Source organism: Plectrocnemia conspersa, unplaced genomic scaffold (assembly GCF_051122295.1).
Source record: "Plectrocnemia conspersa isolate PC_06_02 unplaced genomic scaffold, ASM5112229v1 ptg000005l, whole genome shotgun sequence".
Lineage (NCBI taxonomy): Eukaryota > Metazoa > Arthropoda > Insecta > Trichoptera > Polycentropodidae > Plectrocnemia > Plectrocnemia conspersa.
Window position 1 is genome coordinate 24,916,121 of NW_028277169.1, and position 19,718 is coordinate 24,935,838.

Below are 19,718 nucleotides of genomic sequence, written 5' to 3' on the forward strand. Positions count from 1 at the left end.
AGGCTGCGGGGAGGGGGGGGGGGCACGGGATGTCACCTCTACGCGATATCAGTTTGTTAAGAAACATTTCATTCACCACCAATATGGTTGTGAATGAAAATTCACATTGGATGTATAAATTTTGTACCAATTAGAGCTTATATGGGCGTAGTTTCAAAATTCGACGCAAAGTTGATATTGGTATCGTTATAGCAGCAGAACGCTTGAGAGTCGACAAGCTCGGATCTTCTCGTATAGACTGTTTAACTTGCGCGACATTCTCTTCACTTCTATTGCTCTGTGGCCGCCCGGTTTTCTTATTTTTTAGCATTGAACCTGTCTCCTCGCACTTTCTAAGCTACGATTTGATTAAATTAACACTCGGATATTGATTCACACTGTAAAATCAGTAGTAAGCGCGAAACAGGCCTAAAAATCATTGTTTTTGAAAACTAAAATGCGCTTTGTTCCCCCCGTGAAATGACTCATTGCGACTAAATTTCTAAGGATCAAAATCTCGCTCAGAAGCGATTTAAAAATGGCAAAAACTTTTTTATGCATTAATTCTTTTTCATTAAACCTACTTTATATGGGCGTTTATAATGGTCACAAGTTGCTATAAAATTGTCATCTTAAACTCAAACCAGTAATATGGCTAAAATATATCTCGCACTACATCTACAAATGTTTGTGTTATCACACATAACTAAAAAACATAGTTATGAAAGTCTCCTTTGTTTCGCGAAACTATATAGTCCGTCAAAACTCCCATAGTACTCTTCCACGATACTTTTACACACGCAATGTTATAAATTGGCGGGTATGGTTGACGCTCACTGATGCCACTGATTTTTAGTTGTTATTTTACGTGTCGTTGATGAATCTTGCAGTTGTGAAGGTCGAAAAACAGCTTCTATGGTCAAAGTTTATCGTGGAACGTATCGAGGTCTTCTAATTAACCGCTCAGGTTTATTGATAAACTTATTAACTCGGGAAAAATCGATATTATCTGTGTCTTGACTGACCGTATGGAACGGAGTGCTCCTCCAAATTTTTATAACATTATGTTAATTAAAAATACGAAGAAACCGGGAGATGTCATTCCACGTTTTATCTGATAAAATTAACTGCAGCGATAAAATTAACAAATAGTGCTCGTGGATTTACAATTTACCCTTATTGTGCATTTAAATATAAATTTTAGGAATTTCTCCCACTCCCTATATAATTTTAATTTATGCTTCACTCATTTTTCATATTGTTTTTGTGTATAATAATATTTCTTTTTAGGGTTTCTTCATTGCAAGGGAAGACGGAGTATTTATTGTTTTAAAACAATAAATTTTATGTCAATTCTTACCGTATCCGTTTCACCGTGTATATCTTACCGTGTGGGCATATTTCATGTCAATAATGAAATCATAACAAAACAAGTTGGTGAACACAATCATTCCGGAAATTCGACCCGAAGAATCGAATCCACTGAAACTCTCAATCGAATTATTTGCCCGATCTTTAACTATGTATGAATATTCGAATATTCGTAAAATATCCAGTAATAATATCTCGAATGAAATTTGAAAAAAATCTTAAAATGAAACAATTTGTATACTTGAGCAACACAGGTGGTCGTTTTTTCTCAATATATTCGAGTGACTAGCGTCGCTCCAAAATCAATAGTTCTTTATGCGCCTTTATTGTGTTTCGAAATGCGAGACAATGAGACGCTTCTTCTCAGTAAAATAAATGCTTGTACGCTTTCGAAAAATATTTCTTCATAGAATGTTTATTGGTGGTATCTACTATGGCCGAAATCGGAGAATTCGTTGGAAAAGCCCACCCTTTATTATCGTTTAACGCTTATGTTTTACGGTAAAAATGCAATCTTTTAAAGTTCAAAGGCACGACAATTGATTTTTTCGCCTTTAGCTTAGCCTAGTTTCATCAATAATTTATACAAAACTATGACCTATTTAACTATTTAAAATATCAGTTTGGAAGTAGTTGAATTTATAATACACAATGTGGCATATATACATATATCAATAAATATATTATTTTAGAAATTAAATATTGTAAAATAATTGTCAGTTGAGCGAATGATAATATTACCTAATAACGCGATGCGTAGTAAGTAGGAGGAAAGAGTACAAGGCGTGACTCATCCCCAAATTAAAGGTTTACGCGCCATAAGCTAAATTGTCGAACGCGTATTCTCTCCCTCTTGGGGTCACGCACAATAATAAAGCTCAGTCGTGTGCGTGCGTGTGTATGTGTGCCGTCGTTCTACTGGGCGTTTCGGGTGGGTTACGGTAGTTTCGCAATGAGCCGCCGCCGCCGGTGGGCGCCGACCTCACGGCGCGCCGTCTGAGGCGAGTGGCGCCGAGGCGCCTGCAACAAGTGCCCGCAGCTGAGAGGGCCGCCCTTCCCTTCCTTTCTTCTTCTTTTCTACTTCTCCGTCGCCCTTTGTTCGCGCCATGGACGATTGACCGCATTCTCTGCGGCGCGGCACCTGGCTTCGTGCGTCTCGAAACGCCACGGAACAAAGGGCGCGCATAAAAAATGAACCTTTCCTGGATCACTTGTCGCCTCGTGACACTCCTCGATCAGGTTTGGCGACCCAGGCATGCAAACTTTGCATCATCGCGGGCCACGTTAGCTATTTCGCACGAGCTTCGGGCCGCAAACGGGTCCTGTATTTGTTGTGTCACTGGATTACCTAGCGCTAAATTTAGGAAGACGCGTAAGACATCTGGTGTGTTTCACAATATCTGAAAACGCGTAGTTGAACATCTGGTGTAATTGCGACAAATGTAATTCGCGTAAGAATATCCCATGTTAGATCAGCAGTATCTATGATAGGGTTTTCACAAAATACACCTCAGAATATAAGCCGTGTCACTCAAGTACAATAGCACTTAACCGACCGATTAGGTAGTACTTATACCGTCATGTTAGTTGATGGTAATCCAAGAGAAGGGATTCAATGACGGATTAAATGAATTATTCTGTACTATTCACGCAAAAACTAATGTTAATTTGGTGGCAATTAGACACAAATTGGGCAGCGCAGTATTATTTATTAAAGTATAGCTTAATGACGAGGCGCCGCTGGTCGTAGTCCTCCCGTCGAGATCCGCAAAAAAAAAAATGTGCTGCCTTCCGCCATCAGTGTTAGCAGAGTGGCGCCTAGTTTTAGCCATAATAAATAAATAAATAGTCCTCTATACTTATTTTGCTGTCATCTATGAAATGAATGTTTGTACTATATAAAAAAAATCTTATTTTTTCCTTATATATAAAGAGTGTTTTTTGGAGGTATAAAACGAGCGTTCCCACTGCGACGGCGCCGACACGATTTTATTACTTTTGACGGGAATTTTTGACGCCGCGAATATATAACATTACTTACAAAAATAACTAATGCCTGCACTACACTCTCTGGAAGCTAGCAAAGGTTGACCAAGGACGGAGAATATAGTGGGTTACTTCGATCGAGTTCGGTCTAAAATCTCTCGGAAGTTGTCCGAGGTTACCGAGAACGGGAGGTAAAGTGGGGGTAATTCAGTCGACATGGCCAGCTTCGAGCGCTTCCGAACATTGTCGGCAAACGGACCGAAGTCAGAGCTGCTCTTTCGAGCGCGAGCGATGAGATACTTCCCTTTTCGCTCTCTCGCGTGCTAAGTGACGAAAGTGAGAGAGATAATGATATGGTTTTTCGCAAACTGAGATAGAACGAGTAGCTCGGTTCAATTTCAGTATGCGCGTAGGCGTCCTATGGTTAACACGCACGTCGAGCGCTGCATCGTGGTCACATGGTCAAGTTATAATACCACATTCGCTTATCGGGGACTTCAACAGACCCTCACTGACATCTTTGAATATTTTAGGGCACCAAAAGAGATTAATAATATTTTTGATAGTATATTCTTCTAACATATATCGTTATTATAATTTTTTTCACATAAAATTAAATAATTAAAAAAATAATTAATGGTACTTGATTTTGTTAAAAAAAATCGTTTCGAATATCCTTATGTATTTTCCTAGATCGGTTTATATAAATGTCACACCATAACGAATTCTTATTTAGAATCGATGGCGACAAATTCTAGGATAATCACAGATGTGGTGTTCGTATTCTGAAATATCATTTTTACGCCTTATGGCATTTTGCAAAAGCCGACAAAGATTTTGCGTAAATTGAATATTTACGACCGAAAAACTTTCACTGATATTGTATTGGCGAGTGAGTACCCACACAAACTTTTATAATTATCAGTAGCGTAATTTGAATAATATGACAATTTAAAAATTGCGATTATTTGGCACATTTTTCGATCGCGCGCAAATATGCCAGCTGTACATGACAGCAGCCGCCGTGCGTACATCATTCACGCCCGCCGTCCGGACGGCATATGAAATTTGTAACAGTGTGGCCGCTACACGGAAGTCGGCGACCTCAGCCGGCTTCAGTTGAACTTCGGTTCGGACAACTTTCAGAGAGTGTAGTACAAGCATAACAGAACTTCAATGAATCACTGCTTATGTTAAAAAACTAATATAAATACAACTAAAGTGAAAGTGGTGTGTTATAATATTGAAGTTATCTCATCACTATGTTTTCAATGCTGAAGCAAGATCCATTCAATGCAAGTGGAAGCATTCAACTTATTGATTTTACGATCTCATAAAAAAACAGTAAACACAAACGAGCTTTATCACCCACAGCTGTATGAATGAAATACGTCAGTGTCATTTTATAAATTGCTAGCGTTACTGAAAATATCATATCCCATTTGACAAGCCCTTCTTCGTTCGATGCCTACCGACGAAATCGACGCACGTCGTCGTTCTTCGTTTTTTCCATCCACTCTTCCGAGACGCAGGAATTCATTCGGCAGAACCAGCTCTTGTGGCAAGTTCTTTGTCGCATCCAAACGATTCTGTACGTGACGGTTGGCACAAATGAACTACGGATACGGAAATAATGGTGGAAAAAATCGATGCGATATCTCGGGTGCATTCTCGACTCCATTCCTGAGCAGTATTAAAAGGAGCGAGGCGTCATTTATGAAAGTCAATCAAACTATGTATTATACATAGATTTATAACTATCGAAACTCCATGTTTCAAACTGCTATATTTAAAGGCTTCTTTCCGTAGACGTAAGCTGCTTAAAATATCAATGCAGGGTGTAACTGTAGCCATTCTGCGAGGATATATACATATAACAGCTGATATTTGACGTCACTCAGTGATGATGGTATGTTTATTTTCGCTGATGTAACGCGATTAAACGGTAGCCCGTTTATCGGTCAATTTAATCTGAACGATTAATTGTCTTTCCATAAATAGAACATTATGCTATGGTTTGATGGGAATGGCGCTCGTATAACGCCGGAATGCTGGAAAATAAAAGTCACTTTACGTCTACATAGCAGACCGCAGTCTTTTTAACAAAAATATAGGCATATGACTCGGATCGGGTGCGGTATAACACATAAGAACAGTTATTATTTTATATCATCTATCTTGCGAGCTCTATATACTGTTCGCGGGTACTTGATGAAAATCGATTTTTATCGGTCAGACGACTGACCGTATGGTTTAAAGTTATTTGTCGGAATGCCGATGAACAAAGGAGATTCCCCTATTTATATAATTATGCTAATTAGAAGTTAGAAAAGGGGTAACCGCGTCTTATTACAGTCTAAAAATAGGCATGCTGGATCAAAACTCGTCCAAAGGGCGATGATCTCACAAACAAATAATATAATATATAACAATACACAGGATATCGGTTTCTTGCTTGTTAAACCCTTCCAACGACTAATAGCTTTTCTGGAAAATCAAGTATCTGTATTATTTTATCGACATCAATATCCAATGTGTTTGTGTAATCGATTATCTATTTTTATTAATATTTTATATTCAACTCTAGTCTAATATCTTGTATATTCTCATTTCAATTTCATACATGAAAAAATAATAATTAACTAAAAAGTTTAAAAATCGATATACTTTGTGTCTCATGGCTATTAAACACTTTTCGAGTATTTGTTTTATTATTATACTTACATCCTGTCACCATCTTTCGGTCTTCATCAATCCCTGATTTAATTTAAAGGTCCTTCGTAATTTTGTCGCTAATAATTATCCCTGAAATGGTCTTGAATTGTTTAAAGTGGGTTGATAACTTCCAACATTTTTAAACACATTCATTGCTGCAACATTACATTAGAAAATTCAGATGACCCAGAAATTCAGTTCTTGGGTCATCTGAATTTTCTGTCTGTCCAGATGCAAAATGCGCCAAAGGGAGCCATAATAAAAACCCAAAATCTGCAAACGCCGACGTTTATTTTTGACCAAACATAAACAAATTATGCTGTTATAAATTCGCGGCTACTCAATGAAAATCGGTAGAAAATCGGTCAGATGACTGACCGTATGGTTTAAAGTTATTTGTCGGAATGCTCTGGGTTTCAGTTCTTGGGTCATCTGAATTTTCTGTATGTCCAGATGCAAAATGCGCCCAGAGATAGCGAAGAATTGACGCAGATTAGGTATTAGAGCAGTAGGAAGTCGATGTTGATTTTTCAAAGAAAATCATCTCTGATAAGACACATTTCCACATCTCTGGGTATGTTAACCCTTTGGACGCGGAAATCGACTAAAGTCGCCCATTTGATTTTTTAATCTCTACGCAAAAATCAATAAAAAAGTGTGTTTAAGATTTTTTTTGTGAATAAACATAAAATATCATTTTAAATAAACACAAAATAAAAAAATAGAACATTTAATACAGTATCAAGGTGAAATTTGCATTTAAAAAAAATTATATTTATTTATGATTAACGTGTCCAAAGGGTTAATAAGCAAAATTGCCGCATATGAGCCGAGAAAAATCTTCACGTGATTCACGAAAGACCATTACATGCCCAAAAACTGACTGTTTGGTGCGCATTGTGGTCGGGCGGCGTCATTGGGCCATATTTTTTTGAAAACGGTGAGCGCCTTATTTTTTGCATGCGGTTCCAACAAGACGGTAAACGGATAATTTGCCACACATCGGGTGCAACGTTGGATGTTTTGCGTGAAAAGTTCACAGGATTATTTCACGTATTTGTGAGGTTAACTGGCCGCCAAGATTATGCGATTTACTGCCGTTGGATTTTTTTGTGGGTTACGCCTACAAACCCGAAACGTTGGAGCAGCTAAAAACCAACAACCGGCCGCAATGTACGAAAAAGCCGAGGTAAATTGCATTGCCATTTAATTAATATTATTTTTCATAATTAATGAAATACATCAAATGTTCTATTAATAAATATAAATATATAGGAAACTGATGTTGGATTACCTTTTAGTTGCAAAAAAGTATATCTGGCGATACACTAATAAAATACTATGGGAAAAAATTCACACGGAATAGACAAGGATATACTGTCTTTATGTTACTAACGAATTATATAAGCACATACAATTGTTATTTTTACCGTCGATCGCGATCGCGAACTTACTGCAGTTATTATCATTGTTGCCTAAATTTCATACTCTGAACTTCACCCATTAACTGCATTTCTATTGCTGCGATGTAGGAATAGTGACTTGCGAAAAACGTGAGTTTTTTGCCTTTATACCCCTCACTTAATTGCCACACACCCAACATGCTGCATGCATGCATCTGCCGTTGCTCAATCGCAGTTGCCACATCATCGGCCGTCCTTCGCTCGTCGTCTGAATGGACCCGCGACTTTTTATCGGCGTGATTCACGATCCGACCGACCGACGTTCTCCTCTCCTCTCGCTTCCACTACACCGCTCCTCTCTCCGTCTCTACCTCCGAGGCGGAAATTCACGTTCTCGAGCGGCTCGATAACCACGCCATCGCCGCGGTTATACTACGTATAAGTGGATTACGCGCATTTTCACCTTTCGCAACGGTGCGGTGATTGACGGGTGATTCCGCGCGTCGGGGAGGTCGGAATATCCTCGCACACACACAGCTGACGCACACATTCTCTCGTTTCAGAGTGGCGCCGGATCGAAATAGATATGTAACGCGAGCGGTCGTCGCCGACGCTACTCAGTATGCATTGTGTTTCTCAAACTTATTGGCGCAAAAGCCCTTCGTCGGACGAGTCGCTTCGCAGCGCCGCTTTCCTTTTTCGGAAGGCGGTCGACCAGTACATACCTACCGCCTCTCGATTCCAAAGACAAGTACTTATTACTCTGTGAGAATATCACGCTGCACAAAAAACCTTTGTAATTAAATATAGGTTCAACCTATTCAATTTTACCGTCATACTTTTTTATTGGCTGTCATCTTTTACTTCTCTGAACATCAGCGCCAAATATTTAAATCAGCGATGGGGCATGTCTGAAAACATCTTCGTAAGCTCAATTCGTTTATGGAAGGAAGTAAAATATCATTTTAATTTTACATCCATATCTGACTGTTAAATTACTCTTTGGTAGTTTCAGATTTTCATGAATAAACCTTACTCCCGCGGACTGCCTAAAATAATTTTGCGGTCTGAATCCGAACCAACTTGTTTATCTTTCATACAACGTTGAGGGTTTTGCGACTGTCCGTGTACTACTTATCCACCGCATACCTGGTCATACTCCTCACCGGAGCGAAGTCGTTTATCCTCTGCGCCCGACTTCCGCGTCGGCGAAGCGAATTTCAATCGAACGCTCGCTCATTGAGAAACTGTTTTTCATTTCGATTGCGTTTATCTCCCTCTCGCTCGACGTTCCACTTAATTCGTCTCATATCGACGTGATTGATCGTAGACATTGAGAATTGTACAAAATAAATAAATACTCGACTTGGTTATCTCGGCATAACGAGGTGGAGCAGCAGAGTGATAATGATTAGACCAGATGGTCTTGCAACTCTTAACGAGTTACCATTACCGAACAACAGTGAAAACAATGGCTCTTGTCTCCGACGAACGAATGTTGTTATCCTTGTGTTCCTGCGACGAAAGCAGTGGCGGTCAATATTTATTAGACAATGTTTAAAAGAGTGTTCTGGGGAGTGTCGCAAGAATCAAATCCCGATCCACGTGTTTTTTTGCTCAAATTACTAATTGTGCATATCTACAATTGATATACTAAAATAATATATAATATATGATATACACTTCTATGACACACTGTTTCGTGATATGTTTTTGAAATCAAACACCTTTGGCGAGAGTAATCCGATTCGTTTACGAAATGTCTTTCACATAAAAACAAGCTCGATACACTAGTGATACAGTAGGTGACTAATACCTTAATAATTCCATACGAACCATAGTTATTTTAAATTATATCGTTTATATGAGCTCTGAGTTGGTGATTATTATATAATGCCAATTGATCGTAATGAATACTTAAAATAAAAATTGAACTAGGTCGTGCACAGTGACACCTATTGATTAGAAGCCGTAATGCAGTCTTATGTAGGTAGGGCTTTTTTTAAAACAAAAAAGGTGCTGGAATTCACATCTTATCAAGATTTTTACTAAAGAAAATTATATTCAAATATCATTTAAAGCGCATAAAAAATAATTTGCCATGTCCAATCTAAAGTTAAATTAAAATTGTAAAACATATGTTTTAATAAAAGTTTCTAGTGATTTCCAAAGTTTTGTCCAAATAGCATTTGGCAGTTAGCATTCAAACTAAAACTTATAATTTGTGCATACACAATCAAGTATGTTCATGAATGAAGACTTGAAACTTTTAATCTTGCGATTTATGGTAACCTTGCATTATTAAAAAAGTAGTCGTTACAAATGATGCAGCAATCGTCGATTAAGGATTCGTCTCGCTCCTGACAAGATGACTCGTCGTTCCAATCGACCAGTTCGCGGATTTATGGATTCAAGCTGCGTATCGACAGGGTATTTTTTTTCCGACGCAACGTACGGCAAAGGGAGGGTCTCTCTTTTTTTATTATTTTTAAATTTCGAGTCGCACAGGTTTCTCGTCGGTCGCTGAATGACCGGTAATTGCGCTCCCGGGCGATTTCTCGGAACTCGCGAGATACTCCGACGCAGGTCCATCTCTCTCTCTCGCATGGCGAGAATCTCAAACGAAATCCCGCCGCGGTCTCCTCCATTGATCGGCCGTTTTCACCTGCGCGACTTCTTTTTTTCTCCATCGTCGTCGTCGCCGTCGTTCGTTACCTATTTTCGTGCGCAAACGAGTTTTCGAGCCTCTCGATTTTTTTTGTTATTTTATTTCAACGTTGCGATTAAACGCTTGCTTCCAAATGTTGGAGGCGGTGCGTTCTATTCTGGTCGCGGACGAACTCGAATTAGCGTTCGTATGCGATTATGCGAGGTGCGCTTCATTCACGTTCTCAAATTCAGGTGTGATAGCAGAAGTAGCCAAAACGTCAATCTATCGACCGCAAAGAGGAAAGCTGTAGAAATAGCTAAAAATATTCCGGTAAATATCGAAGCATTGGAGATGGCCTCTATGTGGATTATCATAAGTCTAACTATATATTTATTTACTACTAAAAACTTATTATTGCTATTGAGTAACAAGCTTACAAAATCACACTCAGACCCAAAGAATCGATGAAAATAATGTATATTACAAGTACAGGATGATCTAATACGAGTTTCCTATGCTGGCGGCACTGTAAATCAGACAGCTGTCAATAATCACGCGTGTGCAAAGTGTCAAATGTTAGTTTGCAACAATACATTTACGAAATGGGTCGCTTAACCACCTGCTCAACGTTCTACAGAAATAACAATTCTGTATGAACTGTGTACTGAAATTTACGGGAAGATTATGGTCAATTTTATCGACCTACTAATAAGCAAACAATTCGTAACGTAGTGTAAAAAATTGAAGAGAGTGCCCGTTCAGCCGAGAATATTATTGATGTAAGCGAAAGTTCGCAGCTTTTGAGATTTTCTTATAATGTTCAAGTCCAGATGCAAAATTTTGCATCTGAACTTCTACCTACACCCGTATAAAATTCAGATAGCCCAAAAACTGAAGCCCAGAGGCAGCTAAGAATTGATGCAGATTGGGTGTTAGAGCAGCAGGAAGTTGATGCTGATTTTTTAAAGAAAATATTTTTCTCTGATGAGGCACATTTTTACTTCTCTGGATATGTTAATGTATCAGTGGAAAACATCACAAAATCTCATATCAATTGTTTTGGTCAAGCTATTGTATAGTTTTCCGTAACCGTATATTCATTTTGGGAGCTATTTATTTTAGTCAGTTTTTCGGAAAATTATTTAGTAATCATGTAACGACGTATCAACGTGAAGGCAAACAATATTATATTTTCCCCTGATTTATTCTACTTATTGTCTAGTTTTCCTCCTATTGTATGCAATTATTGTATTTAAGATTTAGAACCGCTGGACTAGTTCAACGTATGATCGCGTCGGAAAGCCTTGGTTATGTGGTGGGCAATAATTGTCAATTCGAAGACGCCGTCGCCACAATTGTTTTGGTCGAGAATTTCCGCGTCATTGACTTCCACAACGTATAATTCAGATTTTACTACTAGAAAGATCTAATGATTAAAATGGCTAGCCTTCGAGAGAGGGATGTCATTTCAGATTTTTCCAGGGGGAAGCTGGTCAGTCAGTGGTCTCTTTTTTAATATTTCTAATTCGTAGTTTTTCATTAAATGACATGCATTTTTTTGTCTGAATTCAAGGGGGTAAATGCCCCCAATTGTCCCCCCCGAATGACGTCCTTGCTTCGAGAAGGAAAAGCAACTTGCGAGCCGTGTCTAAACTCGTTTTCTATCGTTACACGAGGGAACCCCGCGAAGATAGTCTCCTCCGGAAACGGACAAACGCGCGCGAGCGAGACGGAGAGCGACCGCTTCTCGGAAACGGTCTTTAATTCTGAGAATCGTGTTTTCATGGTGACTTTTTTTTGTTCACAGGCGGCCGCGATGACGTCCCGGCGAACGCGACTGAGGACAGACCTCGGGAGGAGTTCCATGCGTTCGACAACAACAATGATAGCAAATACCTGCACAAGAAGTTCAAGAAGATGGCATCGGCGGTTCAGAGTCGAGAGGACGGACACAGCTCGGCTTCGGTTCGACCCACTCCCGAGGGAGTCGAAGGCGTCGAAAACGACGTTCGAGTCGAGCAGCATCGCAAGGAAGAGCCGGAGAGCGCAGCTTCCAAGGAGAGCCCCAACGGAGCCGGCAACGGCAAGCACGTGTGTCCTTATTGCAAGCTGATCTGCGCTAAGCCCTCAGTGCTTCAGAAGCACATAAGAGCTCACACCAACGAGCGTCCCTATCCGTGTGTGCCTTGTGGATTCGCCTTCAAAACCAAGTCGAACCTCTACAAGCACTGTCGGTCGCGCTCACACGCGCTGCGTCTGCACGGAACCGAAGACACGCCCAACAACGATGAGGAATGGTCGCTGGGCTCGGATGCGGACGCCAGCCTCAACGCCGGCTCTTCTAGGCCTCGCGTTTCTTCAGATAGCGTCTCTCAAGACGTGTCTGTCGAACTGCGTCCGGACTCCAAACCGAAAACCATATACAAGCCTAAGTTCCACAAGGCGTCGTTCTACCGAGAAGAAGATGACGCACGGAAGGGCCCGCTCTCCCCCAACCCCGACTTCCTAAACAGACATATCTCCAAAATTATATCAGACAACGAAGCCATCGTCGATACTGCAGAAGTACCTCTGCAACGAAAGCACAGCAGAGACGGTCCTCTGAGACATTCGAGCGTCGATATAGACATGGCTGACTATAAGAGTGACAATCAACCTTTAAATCTGACCAAGAACTTCGATTCGTCCGATGCGAACGGCAGAAAGAGACGCCACTCGGAGACGCTCGAGCGCTTGCGGGTTCCGCAACATCCGCTTAACCCGGAAGGATCCATCATAAAAGATCTATTGCTGAAAGCGAGAGCGCAGGCTTCCGGAATCCTACCGGCGGCGTGCGACGTCTACGATATTTCCGAGACCCTTTATGTCTGTCCGCTTTGCCAAATATCTTACAAGAGCGCTGACAATTTAGAGTTTCACAGATTATACTATTGTAAAGGAGTCTCTAATTCGCCGGAATGCGGTTCGATTCCGAACGGGATTGTAAGCGACGGGTCGAGGTTCACGAGATCGGAATCTATTTTCGCCTCAAAATCACCATTGCGACGATCTAATAAGCCGGAGAACTTGGTGATTCTTAAATCGGAAGTCTCAGCTCCGATGCCTTCGCCCGGTCCGTTGTTAGGCAACACTCGCCTGGTAGACACGCACATGGCCTCCGATCCGAGAGTCTCTTATTTCGAAGATGGCGAAAAATTCGCTAGATCATCGTCGTTCCATAAGAGGCGCACGGAGTCGCAATCCAGCGAGAGCTCGTCTTCTCTGTCGAGAATAATCGAAGAAGGATTTCAGAGAGGCGACGTGTACAGTCCGCCAAGTAAGATTCGCTGCAGCGAGACACCTGCTTCTCTCAGATCTTTAGAAGAACTGTCAATGTCACCCATGCGACAGAATGCGCAATCGCTGCAGATGTTTGGAGGAGAAGTCAAAATCACCGACACATCCGGAGGCACCACTACCATGAGAATAGAACCCACGTCTCAGCAGTCTCCGACGATGATCTCCCAGACCAGGATATCGCCGATCCCGCAAGGACCGGAGACGAGCAGCGTACTGGTGAGATCAGGATTGCATTCCGGCGCGACGATCATGCACAATCCACCGACGCCTAAAGATCCCATGCCCTCGCCGCATCCGCAGACGCCAAGACTGCTAGTCTCCATTGCGCCGAACATTTCCACTCCCAATCTGGCCGTCGCTGGCATTCCCACGCCAAACATGACTAATTTCCAATTCCCAATCAGCTCCATAACGGCCTACAATCCTTTGACTCTTCCGCCTCTCAGTCCCGTTGCTTCTCCTGGCGGACCGTCTACAATATTACACAGTGGAAAGTTGATTCCTTACGTTCCCGGAATACCCGGACCCAACACTCTAGGACCGTATTCCCCCCTGCAGAAGAGTCTGAAGATCAACGCGATCAACGAAAACGCGAACAGTGTTCACGAATCTACTCTGTCTAGAACCGAAAGGAGTTTTAAAGATAGGTTAAAAAACAGTTTCGTCCCCGAATTGGACTACAATCATAAAGTGACTGATTTTAAATTGTCTCATACCAACGCGAAAATTCCTTCTTATTCGCTAGTTAATTCGTTAGATAAGAAAGAAAACTTTCTTAGAAGTAATTCGTTTACGAAAACGTTGCCCACTATCAAGATCAACGCCGAAGAACCGCCCGTCAACGATAGAACAAAAGACAGCCCGTATTTTAACAAGAGGATAGCTCAAATAAAAATTGACGAAATACTCAGGAAGAACAGTGAAATTTTGCAGAAAAGTCCGAACAGTGTCGAAATCGTTAGCCCGAAAGCGGCGAGAATCGATTATAAAACATATTCACAACTCAAGGGTGCGGAGAGTAATACCGAGGAGCATGTCGAATCCAGAGGAAGCGCTTTTATCAGAAACGAGAAGAAGCAACCGCCCGTAGTGGAAATCAAGCAGTTCAATTTTGAAAATCTCATATCTAAATCCGAGATTCCCAATAAACTCATCGAAACTCCCGTTGAACCTTCGTCGGGGAACAACCGAGAAGATACGTCGGTTCAAGCGACGGAAAGATCTGAAACTGCATACTTTAAAAAAACAGCAAGCACCACTATCGTCGTCGGCGTAAAGAGTGACAATCAAAATTCTAAATTTTTGCGACCTACCTCATTGCCGTTAAAGCCTGGAACGTTCACGCCTAAAAAGCATCACGGAATCACACCCAATGCCAACACTCTGCCATTGATCTCGCCTGAAACTCCGCGTCCAGCTAAAGCGTACGGACAACTCTATTTGAACGGCCACGCTTATACCTATCTAGGACTGAAATGCTCCACCAAAGTCTGCTATTGTACGTTAAATAGGCTTCAACCTACCTATGTACCGAATCAACATTCATTGTCTATGTATAGTAACTGGCAGGTAATTATCTATAGTTGTTAGGATAATATATCAATTTGTAACTATAATAATAACAATTTGTATTGATTTATAGGTGTGTTCGGAATCTACGCCTCATCCTTTAGGATTAGCCCCGGGTCAAGCTATGAGTCATTATGATTCAAGACACCGTCCGCAGAATTACACCATTGCAAAAATAAAACAAGACCATCTGATGACGCATTCCTCTCAGTGGTCAGTGAAGGTAAACGAATTTTTTGCTTATGTTTTTTTTTAATAAAACTAAACCGTCATCATATTATCGGGATTTCTAATGTATTGTGTTTTGTAGGTATCAGTGCCAAACAACGAATCGGAAGGACAAGACGATTCCAAAATGTCCAATAGTGATTCATCAACGACCAACAAAAGCAAAGGTTTAACCGGAGGTTTCGAAAGCAACGAAGAATATACTTACGTTCGCGGAAGAGGGCGTGGGCGTTATGTATGTTCAGAGTGTGGCATAAGGTGTAAAAAACCATCAATGTTGAAGAAGCACATCAGAACGCATACTGATGTTCGGCCGTTTACTTGTAAACATTGCGTCTTTAGGTGAGTTATTGGATATTTATAAAATTGTCGACTGAGTAAAATAGCCGTATATTATTAGAGGTTATTACAATTGTACTGTAACTCACTTGCTGTTGAACTCTGATATAAGTTAACACTAGATTTATGGGTATAAGCCCATCAATTTGAAGGGTCTCATTAAATATAGGTATATAGTGACCAGATTTCCAAAAATAAAAATAGTGCTAATTAAAATATAGTCATAAAAAAATTGCACTGCTTCACTTTGGTGCATGTATGCAATTGCAGCGACTATTTTAAGCTACTGTTTTGTAGTGCCAATCTTTAAACTTTATGTGATCCGGTATAATGAATTATATCTAATACATATATTTTTATTTTTTTCAGTTTTAAAACAAAGGGTAACTTAACTAAACACATGAAAAGCAAGGCCCATTACAGAAAATGTTGCGAATTAGGAATTAGTCCATTAGAGGGTATCGATAGTACTGATATGTCTCAAGGTCTCGGTGATTCGGATGACGAATCTGATAGCGACGATGACGGAAATGAGGGAGAAACGGAATCTAGCGGTATGTATTTATTTTCATTCATTTTAAGATTGTTCTAATGACTTACTTTATTCATTTTTTATTGTTTTAGATACCGATTCTTGTAAGTCGCGATTGGAGCACGAAGCCGCACATTGTTTGTTGTCTTTATGGGGAGGCCGACCCGCACCAGGTCTTCTGACGACTGCCAGACCGACAACATATCCATATGCTCCGAATATTCCAAACACACCTTCAGAAGAAAAGTACAGCGACTCTTCCCGCATATCACCCTTCAAAGAACTTTCTACGGCGACTTCCATGAGCTACTCGAGAAAATTACCAGTGTCGTCGACGGGAGTAAAACAAGAGTGTTCTAAGTTGTTCCAAGTGCGACGGAACAATTCCGTGACGTGCCCCATGGATCTCAGTAAACCCGTAGACCTTAGTAAAAGTGACGTGAAAGACATAAATGGAAAATGTGAACGGACGTTCTGTTCCGCTGAAGAAGTTTTAACGCCCGTTGGAGAACCTGATCTCTTAGCGTCTTTAGCTTCGAGCATGGATAAGCTTCCGCAGAGGGTCAGTCATTGGAATAACGACGAACCGATGCTGCAGGCTTATCTAACAGAAAAAGCTTTACAAGACTCGAGGATAAAACAGTGTCAGTACACCAACGGAAAGCTTCGTCAGCACGAGGAGTTCAATGCGTCGTTTTCTAGCAGTGTAATGTTGGGTACAATGTTGGATTCTCAGCCACATTTACACAAGTCGAGAGAGAGAGATAGAGAAATAATCATAGCCACTTCTTCTGTTGCCATTGAAATACCGGTAAAGTCTGATAGTTTTAATTTAGCCGAAATGCAAGCTAACGACAATTTAGGAATAGAAACGCTAGCCGAAATAGCTGCAAACTCCGTGAGGCTCAAAACGCCGCCGGTTAAAACAGCTAGTAACTCGGATAAACCGATGGGTACCGAAAATGCCAAATTTGTAGCTTCCGAATATTTAAAAAGCGTTTGCGGAAAAACTGGCTCAGATACCGCAGACGGCGTTCGTAATAATAAGGTCGATAAGGTAGAAGTAATCAAGACTCCTACTGTCAGCGTAGAAGATCCCTGTTTTGAAAAGGAAGCCGAGGTTCAAAAATTAAACGTAGAGCACATGGGCGTAGCGAGAAAGGTGGTGGTAGGAGCCGGAGGCGTAGGTTTTAAATTGACGCCGTCGAGCGAAAACGCGTCTCAAGTCACATTCTCCAAAGGGCAACTCACGGAAGACGGCAAGTCTATATGCGCCGTTTGTAACAAGACATTTTCTAAACCGTCGCAGCTATTACTACATATCAATATTCACTATATAGAAAGACCGTTCAGATGCAGCGCGTGCGCCGTTAGTTTTCGAACACGCGGGCATTTACAAAAACACGAACGATCCGGTTCGCATCACAACAAAGTATCTATGACTTCGACTTTCGGCGCCGCCACGACCACGAATCCGCGGCCTTTTAAATGTTCGGATTGCAAGATAGCGTTCAGGATCCACGGACACCTGGCCAAGCATCTCAGAAGTAAAATGCACGTGATGAGACTCGAGTGTCTGGGTAAATTACCTTTCGGAACGTTCGCCGAGATCGAAAGGGCCGGAGTCAGCCTGACCGATATAGACACGACCGATTGCGATAATTCGCTAGCGAGTCTGCAGATGCTCGCTCAGAAGCTACACGAAAAGGATCCTACCAAGCTAGACAAATGGGATCCCGTCACGATGACTCCACCTCTACTACCACCGGGAGCCGAATCCTCGGACGAAGAAGACCCGGCGAGTCCTATGGCTCACAACATGAACGATAGCGATAGTTTCGATGAGACGCATGCAAAATATAGTGCCACAAATACTTAGTGCCAAATTTTATATTAAGTAATTTTATTTGATGTGCAATTGTCATCGCGATACCAAATTCGGTCGATCGTTATGTTCTATTTTGTATGTTCCAACGTGTACAAATTCTTACTTTTTACTACTCATTATCTATAAGAACTCTTTAAATATTTTTTTGTATATATATGAATATACAGATGCATATAATATATTAGTTACTATAATATTATATATTATACTATGTTTGTTACCTTCTATTGGTAAATTCGATAATTGTGGGGCATTCACACATTTGCTTTCACAAAGAATGCTTCCTAATAACGATTACTTTTGTGTGTTCGATTGTTATCTATTTACAGAATAATGATTAGTGATCGATATATACATATATGCGTAATGAAATATCAGGTTAACATATTCAAATAGTGTAACGTTTTCTAGTTTGAACTTTACCATTGAAAATGAATATTTTAATGTATTTTTTATATACATATTATTGTTTAAGGGCAAGCAGGTAAACGCTCATGCAGCGAATATTGGCATATCAGTTTTCCAATGATTAAGTTCAATGATAGGATTTAAACCCCAAAATGAAAAAAACGTGCAAGTCTTCCATATCAAGTAGTTGTATTTCAAATGAATGTTTTGTTTTATAAGACGTCAAAAGTCATAAGTTTTACTTATTTTTATTTATTGGTTAATTGTACATATATATTTTATAAGATTACAAATAAAAGACTAATTTCATAAAAAAATATCCGAATTTTTCTTCTCCTCTTGATCTTCATCTCGCATCGAACACGACGACTGTGATAATTGCTGTTAAGGAAAACGTTGGCTGAAATAAATTTTAATTTTATAGAATTAAGGTAAGTGTAAACAAACACGCATTGACAATCGCCTTAAAGTTAATTTATATTCATGTTGAAAAAGGATACGACGCTTGGTGCGCTTCTTGTACATGATTCTGTAACCACATTCTCTGCATCGGATGGGATCTCTCGGTTTAATCTCATTTTCTCGATGACATTCTAGAAAAAATATTACATTACAAAAATAAAGTAAATATATATGAAATAAGAAATAGACAATGTTTACAATCAATTTACACTGCATACAAAATGAAATATTAAACTTTTGTATTTCAACATAACCTCAAAAATAATATATAAACATCATTTGAAGCTATTAAGACGTTCCAATTACATTAAACATGCTTCTAAAAGTATTGCAAAAATAAATTTTGTAAGGAACGAATGAATATGTGGGTATAAGATAAAATATTTTGACAGTTGACATCTTACCTCCGCATACGTAAACCATCGGAGTTTTTACAGCTGTTTGCTCTTTACTGTTAGCGTCAGACATTTTTAAATGTAGTTATTGATGAAAGTCGAAGTTTAACTCAAATATTGAGGCAATTGAATGACAAACGACGAGTCAAAACACGAGCGGCATGCAGCACCGACACTAGGCGTTGAAGCACGCGAAAATGTTGCTAGTTGAAAAATATATGTTGATCATTATATTAAAATTTTCGTCCATGACTTTTGAAACTATAATTATATATTTTTTATTTATTATTTGCTACTTTATACACAGATAATGAATATAAGACTTATTTAAATTATCGATTGAATTTAAGTGACAAAGCTATACTTTAAAACTTATTACAAAAAGGTCACATAAAAACTCATTTTTTTTTTCTTTTTGTCGAGTATATTATTATTTTAATTAATAGTTGAAATT

The 19,718-nt window shown here is 40.0% G+C and overlaps 2 protein-coding genes across 5 annotated transcripts in view; one reads left to right on the forward strand and one right to left on the reverse strand.

Moving 5' to 3' along the window:
* Window positions 1-18,724, forward strand: part of shn (zinc finger protein schnurri) — a 66,292-nt gene extending 47,568 nt beyond the window's left edge. For all 4 annotated transcript variants that reach the window (XM_088186750.1, XM_088186753.1, XM_088186752.1 and 1 more), the window contains exons 3-7: window positions 11,912-15,012; window positions 15,086-15,235; window positions 15,323-15,582; window positions 15,949-16,133; window positions 16,204-18,724. In XM_088186750.1, coding sequence (XP_088042876.1) covers window positions 11,912-15,012; window positions 15,086-15,235; window positions 15,323-15,582; window positions 15,949-16,133; window positions 16,204-17,990 — 5,483 coding nt within the window. In that variant the 3' untranslated portion in view covers window positions 17,991-18,724. The remainder of the gene's footprint in view (window positions 1-11,911; window positions 15,013-15,085; window positions 15,236-15,322; window positions 15,583-15,948; window positions 16,134-16,203) is intronic.
* Polr2K (DNA-directed RNA polymerases I, II, and III subunit Rpb12) lies at window positions 18,640-19,469 on the reverse strand. Its single transcript, XM_088186759.1, has 3 exons — window positions 19,274-19,469; window positions 18,908-19,000; window positions 18,640-18,776 (listed from the first exon to the last, which is right to left on the reverse strand). The coding sequence occupies exons 1-3, from the start codon at window positions 19,335-19,337 to the stop codon at window positions 18,754-18,756; spliced, it is 180 nt and encodes a 59-aa protein (XP_088042885.1). The 5' UTR covers window positions 19,338-19,469; the 3' UTR covers window positions 18,640-18,753.
* Window positions 19,470-19,718: the final 249 nt, after the last annotated feature.